Source organism: Urocampus carinirostris, chromosome 10, assembly GCF_059441175.1.
Source record: "Urocampus carinirostris isolate Australia breed hairy pipefish chromosome 10, RoL_Ucar_1.0, whole genome shotgun sequence".
Lineage (NCBI taxonomy): Eukaryota > Metazoa > Chordata > Actinopteri > Syngnathiformes > Syngnathidae > Urocampus > Urocampus carinirostris.
Window position 1 is genome coordinate 43258775 of NC_142358.1, and position 14270 is coordinate 43273044.

Sequence of the window (14270 nt, forward strand, 5' to 3'; positions counted from 1 at the left end):
ATGCCGTGACTTATTCTCAAAAACTGCTGTGAACATTGACAAATGTCACATCACACAGAGTGACTCAGTTCAAAATTTAGGTGTCATATTTGACCCGGATCTATCCTTATCCTAGAAAATTAATAGAACCGCTTTCTTCCATCTTCGTAACATTGCTAGAATCCGTTCAATACTGTCTCAGTCGGATGCGGAAATTATAATTCATGCGTTTGTTACCTCCCGTCTCGATTACTGTAATGCACTACTCTCTGGTCTCCCGGAGTCTAGAATCAAGTCTCTTCAGCTGGTACAAAATGCCGCAGCGAGGCTTTTAACCAGGACAAAAAAGTCCGATCACATCACACCGATTTTGGCTAACCTGCATTGGCTCCCAGTTAGCCTTAGATGTGATTTCAAGGTTCTTTTAGTATTATACAAAATCATACATGGACTTGCTCCCTCTTATCTTTCAGATCTGATTTCCCCCTACGTCCTGGTCCGAAGCCTACGTTCTGAGAGTGCCGGTCTGCTGGTGATCCTAAGAGCAAAGAAGTGTTCTGCTGGTTCGAGAGCGTTCTCCATCCGGGCACCGGTGCTGTGGAATGCTCTTCCCCCTGAGATCCGATCTGCAACCTCAGTGGAAATGTTTCAATCTGTGCTTAAAACTCACTTCTACTCTATAGCATATGAATAACCTACTCTTTTCGTCGGCTCCAGAGCAGGGGAATGTATGATAATATTCTTAAAAATAGTCTGTGTAATATAGTGTAATGATCTGTGAAGCCCTTTGAGACTCTTCGTGATTTAGGGCGTCACAAATAAAAATGACTTGACTTGAAATGACATTTATATAGCGCTTTTCAAGTCAATGACTAGAATAGAATAGAATAGAATAGAATGGTAAATGGTAAATGGTCTGCAGCCTAGATGGTAGTGTGCCCGCTTTGAGACTGGGAGGTCGCTGGTTCGCGCCTCGGCCGACTCATACCTAATTGGTAATATGGCGGCGCCCTCTGTTGGCTGCGGCTGCATCGGCTCGCTACAACGGGTCAGGTGTATCGACATTTCGTTCTGTGTACATTGTTACACAGAATGACAATACAAGGAAATTATTATTATTATTATTATTATTATTATTTATATATCGCTTTTCAAGTCAAGAATAAAATAAAATAAAATAAAATAAAATAAAATAGAGGGCCCTGCAATTGGCTGGCAACCAGTTCAGGGTGTCCCCTGCCCACTGCCCGCAGATGGCTGGGATGGGCTCCAGCCCCCCCGCGACCCTAATGAGGATAAGCGGTACGGCTGATGAGATGAGATGAGAATAGAAAAGAATAGAATAGAATAGAATAGAATAGAATAGAATAGAATGGTAAATGGTAAATGGTCTGCATTTATATAGCGCTTTTCAAGTCAGGAATAGAAAAGAATAGAATAGAATAGAATAGAATAGTCTTTCTTGTCAGTGATAACAACGCGGTGTGTATTATTTACAACAAGATTGGACGTGGCACTCCTGGAGAGACATTTCAAAAACGACTAAAATAATAAAATAATGAAAATAATTTCAGAATAGATAAACAATATTTACCAGATGGTGCTTTCAGGCTGGGGTAAATTGTATGTACACCCAAAAACAGTCCACTGAAAATAGTGCATTGACATGAGCAGCAACATTTTGCAAAACATAAAAGTAAAAATTAAATATGAATACCTTTACCCGTTTTTGTTTACGTATACTGTACAACATTTTTGCAACGTCAATTGGAAATTAAGATGATTTCGTTGACATTCACAAAAAATACCATTTTAATCAAACAGTCCAAAAATTGTATTAAGATTGTCGCAAATACAATTTGCAAACTTCTTCCAGTTCACAATGCGTTAGTTGTGTTTTATTTTTTATTCCTTAATATGTAGGCTATAGAGTATTTTCTTATTTCTTTCTTTTTTTTGCAATGGATTTGCAGTATTTCCTTCCTTCCTTCCTTCCTTCCTTCCTTCCTTCCTTCCTTCATTCATTCATTCATTCATTCATTCATTCATTCAAGCAATATGTTTGCAGTATTTTTGTTTACTACTTTTTCCCCCCACAGTGTGTTTGCAAAGACGCGTCGGTGGGTGATGACGTCATCACCACGCGCCGCTGACTGTTTCTCCGTCCATGCGCATACAGTACTAGTCAAGCGACAAACGTGTTCGAAAAAAAAGTCATCCAAACAACTCGTAATTTGTATAATCGTAATTAAAAACCCGTAAAGAAATTTCCCGAACAAAAATCCTGCCAGGTTCTCCTGTTGTAGACACGCTGGTAAGTCAAATTCCAACCCATGTGTGGTGTTGCAATAAGTCTTATTTGTAATGTCTATTCTGGCAATCTACAGAATTTGCAACAGAATGTTTATTGAAAACGAAGACTGGAATGACTCCGTTGACTTACTCAGTCAAGCTGTTGTGAAAAAGCCGAATAACAACAACGATGTTATTAAGGTATGACGTCTCGGTGTGATTGTGTTAGCAAGAATTTTGAGCGACAAACAAGACAAAACTACCCAAAATTTGTATGCATGTTGTTTGTATCTATGTTTTTTTATGGACTGTAACACAGCATGTAGAATTTGTGGTGGTCATGATGACATTCGGTCCATTCGAGGACTCCTTGTTACTATAGAAACTTCCAAGGGTCACGTGCTTTTAAGCAGCCGCCATGTTGGATTCCAAGTGGCAATTGAAAAAGATGCAACTAAAAATAAATTTGCATACTTACCATATGTCTGGAAAACTCAAAACAGCGGAGAGTGTTTCTCAAACAATGCCTGCCGTCCTCCGTCATCAGGGCCTTGCTGCGTCGTGGGATGTGCTGACTATCTTATCAGCCTCACGTCCCGTTCCCGCCATTCCTGTTAACAATATTTCCTACCAGGGTGCCCTGAACTTTCACTGCTCATTGAACTTAAGCCTACTCGGTGCAAATCTTCATTGCACTCAATAAATGTAACTTGTATTCAATCGTACAAAATCCTTTATTGTCAAATGTATAAAATCCTTCAACGTCTTGCATGTAACCATTTTGTCTGGTAGTTTCTATGTTTTGAGAAATGTTTGAGAACCATTTCTCTCGCCATTTGATAACTAGCTAGCTTGTTCGATCATATTTTTTGTGTTCACTGCCAGAAAACGATGGCAAGTTTCATTGCTTCAGTACTCATGTTAAAGTCAATCATTATTAAGACTATTTCGTGGCCATATTTACACAAATAAAATACATATAATGTTAAAATCTAATCGTTATACCAAGAGCAGATTTTACTCACGTCCTCCATGTGATGTTGATAAGAAGGGAAAGAGACCGCCCCCAGGGGGGCGTGGTTTATTTCAGTGAAAACATTAAACACGTGAACACGACTTCAAAATAAAAGAATATAAGATTGATAAACGTACAAGAGATGCAATCAGACTGATTATTGAAACGTTACTTCATGTGTGTGTGTGTGAAAGATTGTTTTTGTATTTTGAAATATAAAAACAAGTTATATTCACACAGTGAATTCTGAGAAATATTACAACCAAAAGGACCAACCTATCAACTCACAATCATGAAGAGCACATAAAGTTACCATTATTAATATCCCTGAAAATATTCTGCTATTAGTCTCACTGTTAGTTTTTCAATATGTCGGTTGCTTTAAAAGTCACCCGATTCATTGAGACGAGGTGTGTATTTCTGAGTACAATAACAGACTTTCTTATTTTTCCTAGTCGAAACACGTCAGAAAGAAGAGCCTCATGCACACGCTGCAGACGCTGGGGCCAATCCCAGAATGGAAGGACGACGCCAGGCCTCAGTCCGACTCGGACACTGAAGAAGCCAAGCGGCACGCCAAAAAGAAGAAGAAGAAGAAGAAAAAAAAGACAAAAGCGGCAAGTGTGAAAACGGAGGAGCGAGAAAACAACCACGGAGAGGGAGAGAAAACTTTCATAAAGAACAAGAAAGTGGAAAAGAAAGCCGGTGAGTGACTAGCAAATCTTTCAATCCCATTTGGAGTGAAAGCCTGAAATGCTTTTGTGTTGTATAAGAGAAAAAAAGCCGATTGCTACATTTCCAATCAAACAAGAGTATTGGTATTAGTATTTCCTCTTCCTCATGCCATGAGGCTCTTTAACTCCACCCGGGGGGGGTGTAAACCCACATTAAACCCCACCCCCAAATTTGCATATTACCCTATTTTTATGATAGTGTGTATTTTATGTAGCACTATTTAAATACCCTATATCAACACTTTATATTGGGTATTTATGTATTATATTTCTTTTATTTTATTATTTTAATTTCAACACAAAGATACTGCTGGAAGTGTGAATTCCGTACGGGGATGAATAAAGTATCTATCTATCTATTTATCTATCTCTCTATCTAGTACTCCATTAAAAAAATCTGGAAAAACTTGTCACCAGCAAATCCTTTGCATGCAAATATTTGCATCAACTTTTTGAATTATAGACGCTCCTCTACTTACAAACATTTGAGTTACAAACAACGGTAGATATGAACATTTTTTCGGGGTGTGGAAAAATATCTGGACATTTCTGTACATTTTGTATTGTGTGCACCTTTTTCCCTCTCTCTCGGATAGCACCCTCAGCAGTAGTCGAACGGGGATAATGGATCACGGCCCCGACAGTGCATTTCATTTTAGGCAGGGCGAAACACAAGGGAAATCTTCCAATCCCCACAGCAATATAGATTGAGGATAATGGATTGCAACTACATGAGTGCAGTTTTTTTCAGGTGGAAATACAGTAACTGTAAAAAGAGAACCTCCAGAAGTAATGGCTCGCAGCCGGATGAGTGCAAATTACATTTTTGTTGGCCCAACAGCTAAAAAGAACTGCCAGGCCAGACAAATATGCAAATATGTGATTGGGGATAAAAGATCTGGGGATATTTTTTTTTCAACCTTTGATGTAGTGAGGCCGCAAAGTAGCGAGGGATTACAGTACTGAATAACATTGGAGGGAGTGATTTGCAAGTACCATTACCAGGTACCAGCACTGGTTCCATTTTTAAGGTATCAGTACTTGTGAGTCTTCTATGGCTTTTTAAATTGTAGGAACTTAGAAAAAAATGGAATAGTAAATGTTTATTAAACAAATACAATATTGACGTATTCGCTGCCATTGATGGGTTTGGACGTGAAAAGTACTTTTTATATTATTATAATATTTACATATTTTATATTATATATTATATTTAAATATATTTGTAGTAGAATTCACCTTTTAAGGTAACATTTTCTTATACTGGATAACAATAATTATTACTTTTAATGTTTTAATTCTAATAGTATTTTATTTGTATTATGTAATAAATCACAAAATAAGAGCATGATTTATTTTGAAATATATTAGTTGAGTTGAAACGTAAAGTTAAGAAAATGCATGAAAATAAAATGCAAAAATATGTGTATTTTTGAGTTCACCCTTTCCCTCGTGTAGGTTTTAGATCAGGGGAGGGTGTCATAATAACCTGTTTATCAATAATAATAGATAAGAGATAAGAGAGAGAGAGAAAAAGAGATAAGATTTGAAAAAGAGATGAGAGAGAGGGAGAGAAAAAGAGATGAGAGAGAGAGTGAAAAAGAGATAAGAGAGAAAGAGATGAGAGAGAGAGAGAGAGACAGAAAAATAGATAAGAGACAGACAGAAAAAGAGATAAGAGACAGAAACAGAAAAAGAGATGAGAGAGAGAAAAGGGGGTTTTGGATCAGTGGATGTCGTGATAATGGTCTGTGGTTTGCAATACTGTGTGGAGACTCCTTGTAATAAAGGGCTTCTACTTCCTGGTTCGTGTAAACATAACAACCTGTACTGTATCTCTAGCGCGTTAAGAACTTTGACGTTTTCATTGTTTAATATCTCGTGCAACTAATGAATATGCTTAGTGTAAATTGTAAAGAAGAGGCAAGCCGTTTCATTTGAAACGAAAGTGGAATAAGAAAGCGCGATGCGGTTGATTCTATAACGGTTTTAAATTTTGCCCAATTGTTTTAAATAAAAACCTCTACATAAATGCATTGTTTCGGCCTCACAATTTTAGCTTTGGGGTACAGTTGTGTATGTGAGTTATTGAGAACTCACTCCTGTCTTATTCAAAGGTGCAGAAAAGAGGAAAGACGTACCTGTCGGTGAGTCGGGGCCCAAGGAAAGCCCGAAGAAGAGGAAAGCTGCGCCTGCGGTCGAGACGGACGGAAAATCAAGCCTAAAGAAGAAGAAGAGGAAAGACTCACCTGCAGACGAGACGGCGGGCGAAGAAATCCAAAAGAGTCCGGAGAACGGCGTCGCCAGGCTAAGCAGAAAACAGTGGAGAAACAAATTGAAAAACAAGAAGAACTGTAAAAACAAATACCAGTCGACTGAACCTAAAGAGCTTGATAAACAGGACACGTGTTCAAAAAACAATACGACCGAGGTAAAATCCATTCCGATAAAAAGGAAAGAGGTTGAAGAAGAAACAGAGACGTCGCTACCTCAAAAAGCCAAGAAGCAAGAAGAAAAATCCAAAGCAGAGGAAGCCGGCGATTCCCGCAAACTCGGCTCCAAAGACAAATGGGCCAAACTGAAACGAGAGCGATTGCGGAAGCATCTGCGGCATCCCGGAGGAGAGGAGGCGGAGCCTGTTTTGGGGGCCGACGCCCAAGAGGACCGCTTGGTCGGGCCGCCGAAGGATTCGAAAGAGGCGATACCCGACAGGGCGGATGACGCTCCAGCTCTTAAAGGTATTGGACCCTTTGATATGCACCGTTTGTTTCGGACCAGCTCGATGGCCTTGGGGGTATGGCGCCCGCTCTGAGACTGGGAGGTCGCTGGTTCGAGCCTCGGCCGAGTCATACCTAAGATTTAAACATTGGTACCCGTTGCCTTCTGCTTGGCGTTCAGCATTAGGGGTTGGAATTGAGGGGTTTGTCACCTAATGACTCCCAACACCTCAGTTGGGTTGAGCGAGGGGGCTGGGAATCCCCTCCTCTAAATCAATCTCCCAAAAAGAGTCAGAAATGACTCTAGCCACCTCCCACTAGGGGGATATGGCTGTGGTATATATAATTTCGCACCATAACTCCCCTTTAAAAATAAACAGACTCGTCAGATGATTTCCAATATGGCCGTTGTAAGCCCCTGGTCTTTTGATTGAGGCCGCTCTCGGCATAATGTGGTTTTTTTTTTTTCACAGCCCTTAGCAGTTTCTGAAATAATGATAGCCCGGACGCGCGGGGCGTGCATTTTCTACGTCAGGCGTACAACTTTTCAAAACGTCTCTGCCCGGGTTGCCGACAACTTTTTTTTTTTTTTTTTAAAGATTTTTTTTTTTTTCAAATCAAACGTTTGCTTTATTTCAATTTTGAAATCTTTGTACGATTTGGAAATTCTGGAATTTTGGTTCTTTTGGCAATTTGCATACTAGCCAATCGGAAGCCTGCATCGAATAACTTCGTGCTTCCGGACTTTCTCGAGCGTTATAAGGTCGTGCATTTGCATATCGTTCTCCAAAGTAGACGCACAGTGAACACAAGAAAAATGGAGAAGTGGTTAGGAATCAAGCCAAAACCTCAGCCCCAGAAGAAAGATTCAAAAGAAGCTCACAAAATTGATGACGCTACAAAATGTAGAGGTATATTAAAAGTATCGCGGAAAGAGGAGTTCACGTGGCTTGTAGCAGACGACGCAACGCAAGTTTATTGTAAATCTACTTGGAACATTCATTGCATGTTTTCCATCTGCCATCAGTGTGTACCTGTATTGACTCATCTTCAATCACGCAATGTTTGCGTTGTGTCGTCAGCAACAAGCCACGTGAATTCCTCTTTCCACCTTGCTTTTAATGTACCTTTACGTTTCGTAGCGTCATCAATTGTGTTAGCTTCTTTTGAATCTTTCTTCTGGGGCTAAGGTTTTGGATTGATTCCTAACCACTTCTCCATTTTTTTTGTGTTCTATGTGCGTCTACTTTGGAAAACGATATGCAAATGCACGACCTTATAAGGCTCGGGAAAGTGTGGAAGCAGGAAGTTATTCGATGCAGGCTTCTGATTGGCTGCCAAGTATGCAGATTGCCAAACAAAATTCCGAACTTTCCAAACCAAATGAAGATTTCGAAATCGGAATAAAGCAAACGTTTGATTTGAAAAACAATCTTTTTTTTTCTTTTTTTTTCTCCCTTTCTTGAAAAAGTTGTCGGCCTCCCGGGCGGAGACGTTTTGAAAAGTTGTTCGCCCGACGTAAAAGATGCACGCCCTGGGCAGACCTTATTTCAGACACTGCTAATCCAATGTTTAGTTTTTCAGATTGTGAGCAAATTTGACAAGGTACCAGGTAGGGCTTCGAGCTATCGTCTCAGCTGTTTTACGGCTAACATGCTTATGTTACACTTTTTGGCGGGCATTAGATTGTTAAAAAAAAACATGGGAGCCTCTGAACAACTGTCAAATGACCTGAAAACCAAAATTGTTCGACATCATGGTTTAGGAGAAGGATAAAAAAGGCTTAGCTCAGGGATTTCCACCATGAGGAACATAGTGAGTAAATGGAAGAGCACAGGCACAGTTCTAGTTAAGGCCCGGAGTGAAAGGCCAAGAAAAATCTCTGATAAGCAGAGGCAAAGGATGGTGAGAACAGTTTCTTTGTGTGTCAACTTAGATTATTAGTCGCACTTGCGGCGATGGTTTCAGTTTGGGACCAAATGTTGAGTGTGACCTTTCAAAAGAGACCAAAAGTGTCCATGATTTGTGATTTTCGACGAATATTACAGGGACAATAAGGGGTTTAGAATTTGGGGTTACACTTAAGATCTTCCCTCTAATTCTTGCAGCAGAGGACCAATCGAGCGGGTTGCGGGCCCGCATGGAGCGGCGCTTGGAGGCGGCTCGCTTCCGCTACATCAACCAGTTCCTGTACAGCAGCAGCAGCGCTCAAGCCAAGCGGATGTTTCGCCAAGATCCCGACGCTTTCCGCGTCTACCACCGCGGATTCACGGAGCAAGTGCGCCATTGGCCCGCCAACCCCGTGGACGCCATCATTGCCTATATACAGAAAAAGTGAGTAAGGCCGAGTGGATTGAGGATGTTCGGAGGGGTGCTTGAAATCCTTGAAAACGTTTGAATTTCAATGTCGCTCGTGGTTTAATAGTGGGACGAGCCGATGTGGGAGGAGGTCTGTTGAAAATTCTATTATCTATCTACCATGGTCATATCACTCAAGAGGGGTGACCGACAGCAAGACAAACACACAAAAACAAAGAAAATAAAGGGGAAAAAAAGCAAAAAACACTCAAAAAATGTTGGGTCATGGCCAACCCAAATGCCCAAACATCCAAACAAGTATGGCACCTAAGTTTGTCCCTCCAGATGAAACAGGACACAAGAAAGAGGCCATGTCACTCGGGTCAGGGTGACACAACACACTCTTTTGTTCAACAGCAGGTTTACCCCTGCCGCATCATACGCGGGCCCTGCCCATCCCTTAGAACGCGTCCAAACACCCCACTATCCTTTTACAACACCTCTCCAATCCTTCCTATCACCAACAAGAAATCTAGCTTCCATTATATATAGACCTTTTTCCTGCAGTGCACTCATAACACCATCCATCCACGTCAATGGCAGCCTTCCTCTTGGTCTCCTTCCATTGACTTCTGCTCTGTAGATCCTCTTCAACATTGGCTCCTCATCCATCCAGTTATCTAACTCCATTAACCGAACACGACTTCCATTCGCCTAACAATGCATGCTCGTTTCTTTATGGAAGAATAGCCGACATTTTCACACGGGGGCAGATTTTTTTTCTTCAAGTATTTAAGTAAGTGAATTCCATCGAATTAGCCGAATTAGTGTCGCTCTTCGTCGAGCCTCTCTCCCGATTGTCCCTCGATCTTCTGAAGTTCTTTTCACGAGCTGGAGTCCCGGCTCCTCCCATGTGCGTGCTGACTCCTCCCATGGGCGCGCCGGGTGCCAGCTTCACCACCTCCTTGCCGAAGGGCGTCGCTATGTCCAAAAAACTCATATCAGCAGAGCTTATCAGAACAACTTCTCCACACAATGCCTGCTTTCCTGCCCTTGTCCCAGTTCCTGCTGTTTTCTGTAAAGATCATTCCACTAGGTTACATTAACCTCGCCCCACAGCTCAGCCAGTGAATATCTTTTGCATTTAAATGTCATTTGTATTTGATCTCGTAAAATATAAAATCCATCATCGTGATCTGTGTTTATTAGCTCCTTCCTTTAAAGTTGACACATACTCCACACGTTGTTTTTTGTGGTTTTCCAGGCCGGCCTCGTTGGTGGTGGCCGACTTCGGCTGCGGCGACTGCAAAATCGCACGAAGCGTCAAAAACAAAGTCCACAGCTTCGATTTGGCGGCCACCTGCGAGCTGGTGACCGTTTGCGACATGGCTCAGGTGAGTAGGCGAGATTGACGTCCCCGTCCCCGTCCAGTTTTACCGATTCCTTCTCCGTCTTTCCGCCTAGGTTCCCCTCGCGGCCGGTTCGGTGGACATCGCCGTCTTCTGCCTGTCGCTGATGGGAACCAATCTGGCGGCTTTCCTGGCGGAGGCCAACCGGGTCTTGAAAATGGGGTAAATGTTCATTTGCGGTATTAGCTCAGCAGGTAGAGGGCTCGTCTTAGGATCGAGAGGTCGCAGGTTCGATTCCCGGTGTAATATGTGGAAGTGTCCTTGGGCAAGACACTGAATCCCTAATGCCCCCTATAAGCAGGTCGGCGCCTTGTATGGCTGCATGGCCGCTATCGGTGTGTGAGTGTGTGTGTGAATGTGTAAGTGTAAAGCACATTGTAAAGCACTTTACGAGGTCTTCAGTGACTTGAAAAGCACTATAGAAATGCACACCATTTACATTTAATGTCATTAAGGCCGCAAGGTTTAGTCTACATTATTGACAAATATCGATAATAGAAATAGTTGTTAGATAAGCCTCTCAGATATCACATTTAGCTGACCCGCTAGGTTGCTTCGACTTTCCTTGCTTTGGTGTCTCACTATCTAAATCAGGGGTGTCAAACTCATTTTAGCTCGGGGGCCACACGGTAGAACACACATTCTGTGACAGGCCGGACTAGTAGATTAAAGAGAAAGAAAAAAAGAGATAAAGAAATAAGAGAAAGAGGGAGGGAAAAGGAGAGAGGGTGGGACAAAGAAAGAAAAAGAGAGAGCGGGAGAGAGCGTAAGAAACAAAAGATAAAAAGTCGTGAGAGAGGGAAAAGAAAGGGAGAGGAAGACAGAAATCCAAAGAGAAATAGAAAGACAGAAGGAGAGAAAAGAGATAAGAAGCGCGAAGGGTATGAAGAGAGAAAGAGAAAAGAGAGAAAATGAAAAAAGGAAGTTAGAGCAAAAGAGGTTAAAAAGACACAGAGAGAGAAAGAGACAAAGAGCAACAAAGAAAGAGAAAAAGAGAGACACAGAGAGTGAAAGAGACAGAGACAGTGTGGGAGAAAAGGGGAGGGAGAAAGAGAGAAATTAATACAGTACAGTGTCTTTGTTTGAGGCACCTGGCTTTGGCAACATCAAGTGGACCTATTTCAACCTGCAGCTTGTTTTTCTCTTGCGCTTCTCTGAGTGTTGTCTCGCGGGCCGGATTCAATCCCTCAGCGGGCCTGATCTGGCCCGCGGGCCGCCTGTTTGACACTTCTGAGCCCATAAAGTGACCCCAGGAAAAGGTCAGGTTGATTCTCTGGAAATGTCCGTTTGTGTGTTTGACTTTCTGTTGCGGTTCCAGGGGCCTGTTAAAAATGGCAGAGGTGGCCAGCAGGTTCCACGACGTGAAGGACTTTACGGCCGCCCTGGCCAAGCTCGGCTTCAAGATGCAGTCCAAGGTGACCTTTTCCACTGACTACAGTAGAACCCCGGACAGGATAGGACGTGAATCCGTTCCGACGGGGTTATCTGACTCCATTAACCAAACGCAAACTTCATTCTCCTTACGATGCATGCTCATTACTCAATTTAAGGAAAATATTGACAAGAGCCCGGCATTTCCACACGGGGGCAGATTTATTTAACTGAGTGAATTCCATCAAATTAGCCGAATTACTGTCGCTCAAGGCTTCCTCGAGCCTCCTTTTTCTATTGTCCCTCTCGTTCTCCGATCTGATCTCCCATCTCTTCTTCCGTCTTCTGTCTTCTGCCCACGTCTTTTCAAAAGCTGGCGCATCGGCCCCCTGCCACTTGAGGCGTGCTGACTCCTCCCCTGGGCGTGCCGACTCCTCCCCTGGGGAGGGTCAGGTGCCAGCTTCACCACCTCTTCGCCGAAAGGAGCCTCCATGTCTAAAGGAAACTCATATCAGCTCAAAACAATGCTAAGCGTTTATCAAAACAAGGCCTAAGTCTTTCGTCAGCGCCCCGTTATCAAAACACTCCACACTTGGAACGGCGCAACTTGTCATCGAACTCAAGCCTCCTCTGTGAAAAATCTTCATTGCATTCAATAACTGTAATTTGTATAAAATCCTTTATAGTCAAATAAACAAAATATAAAATCCTTCAGGGGGAACGCAAAGTGAAATCTATGCCAGTTAGCTCCAAACCCCTCGTACATCAGTTAAAAACAGTCAGAAAATAGTAAGTGTAGCGTAATATATATGCATATAATTAAAAATGATAAAGGAAAAATGGCATCTCATTTACCTTCAGTGTGACAGATTTAAGCTGGTACAGTGAAGTAGCAGGTGGATGCAGAGAAGGCAGAAGACGGCAATCTAAAAATGAAAGTGATTTTAAAACTTCCACTTGCGTGCATTGTCATGCTTTTAGTAGATTTACTTGCTTTAATTATCTCCTTAGTCTTAGTAATAGTTCTGCTCGTTGATTGGTTACTGCCATGCAATTCATTGAGGGTACCTATTTTTATATGTCCTTTGTGAGCTTAATTTCTACGCTCATTTTCCGCTTCTCCCTTTAGCATCATTGCATTACAAAAAGAAACATTGTGTCTCATGAGATTCAGAACCGAACGAAAAGAAAAGCGTCCTTAGAAAGAGTTTAGCCAACGCCGTAGCGGCAATTTTCACGGTGCCGAACCGATCGCAGATCCGCGTCTTAAAAGACCTGGACCAATAGCAGACGGGCGTCTTAGAGATGTAACTTGTCACCAACACTGCTCAAAAAGGAATTTTCTATCTTCTCGTGCAGGGGTGTCCAACTCATTTTTACTCGGGGGCCGCACGATAGAACAAACATTCTCTCAGGGGCCGGACTCGTAGATTAGAGAGGAAGAAAAAAAGAAAAAAAAAGAGAAAAAGAGAGAGAGAGAAAATTAGAGAGGGTGGGACAAAGAGAGAGAGAGGAGCGTGTGAATCAAAATAGATAAAAAAGAAATAGTGAGAGAGGGGGAAAGAAAGAATGAAATCCAAAGAAAAATAGAAAGAGAGAAGATAAAAGAGAAGGAGAGAAATAGTGAAGGAGAAAGCAAGACAGGGAGGGAAAAGGAAAAAAGGATGAGAGAGAGCAAAAGAAGGTAAAAAGACACAGAGAGATAGAGACAAAAAGGAACAAATAGAGAGAATGAAAGAGAGAGAGATAAAAAGTGAGAGAAAAAGGCAGGAAGAGAAAGAGAGATGGAAAGTGGAGGAATAAGGGAGGAAGCGTGAGAGAGAGAAAGAAATACAAGTACAGCATTTGTTCGAGGCCCCTGGCTTTGGCAACATCAAGAGGACATATTTCAACCTGCAGCTCGTTTTTCTCTTGGGCTTCTCTGAGCATTGTCTCGTGGGCCGGATTCAATCCCTTAGCGGGCCTGATCCGGCCCGCGGGCCACCTCTTTGACACCCCTGTTCTAGTGGGAAAAATGACGAGTGAGAACGTCACGTGAGGGCGCCCTATCCCGGGGATCTACTGTATTTTAGGACGCAAAAATATCGTATTTTGCCGTATTTTTCGACCAAAACGTGTATTTATTTGACTTCTGAATCCATCGATTGTCTTCTAGGATACGGAGAACAGCCATTTCTACTCTTTCGACTTCGCCAAAACGGCCGAAGCTAAAGAAAAGGGCAAGAATGTGCGACTGCAACTGAAGGCCTGCTTGTACAAGAAGAGATGATGACTTTTTTTTTTAATTTCGTTACGAATTTTCATTTCTGCACATGATAGAATTTTATATTTCAGTGTTGCATCCCCTCCAGAGACAGATTTTTTGCTAATACTATATAAAAAATAAACAGAGATACTACAAAAATCTTCAGAAATACTACAAAAATGCAACTGGAGTCATACTACAAAAATACTT

General features: G+C 42.0%; 1 protein-coding gene across 2 annotated transcripts; it reads left to right on the forward strand.

The window, feature by feature from the left end:
- The first annotated feature begins 2111 nt into the window (after positions 1–2111).
- Positions 2112–14220, forward strand: rrp8 (ribosomal RNA processing 8). Of its 2 annotated transcripts, none has more exons than XM_088346407.1 (9): positions 2112–2293; positions 2367–2472; positions 3742–3991; positions 6138–6758; positions 8846–9071; positions 10300–10429; positions 10500–10606; positions 11763–11859; positions 13971–14220. In XM_088346407.1, exons 2-9 carry the CDS (start codon positions 2380–2382, stop codon positions 14082–14084), a joined length of 1638 nt encoding a protein of 545 aa, XP_088202533.1. In that variant the 5' UTR covers positions 2112–2293; positions 2367–2379; the 3' UTR covers positions 14085–14220. The 2 variants fall into 2 exon arrangements, with proteins under 2 accessions (XP_088202533.1, XP_088202534.1); XM_088346408.1 differs by having other exon boundaries at positions 6144–6758.
- The last annotated feature ends 50 nt before the right edge of the window (positions 14221–14270 follow it).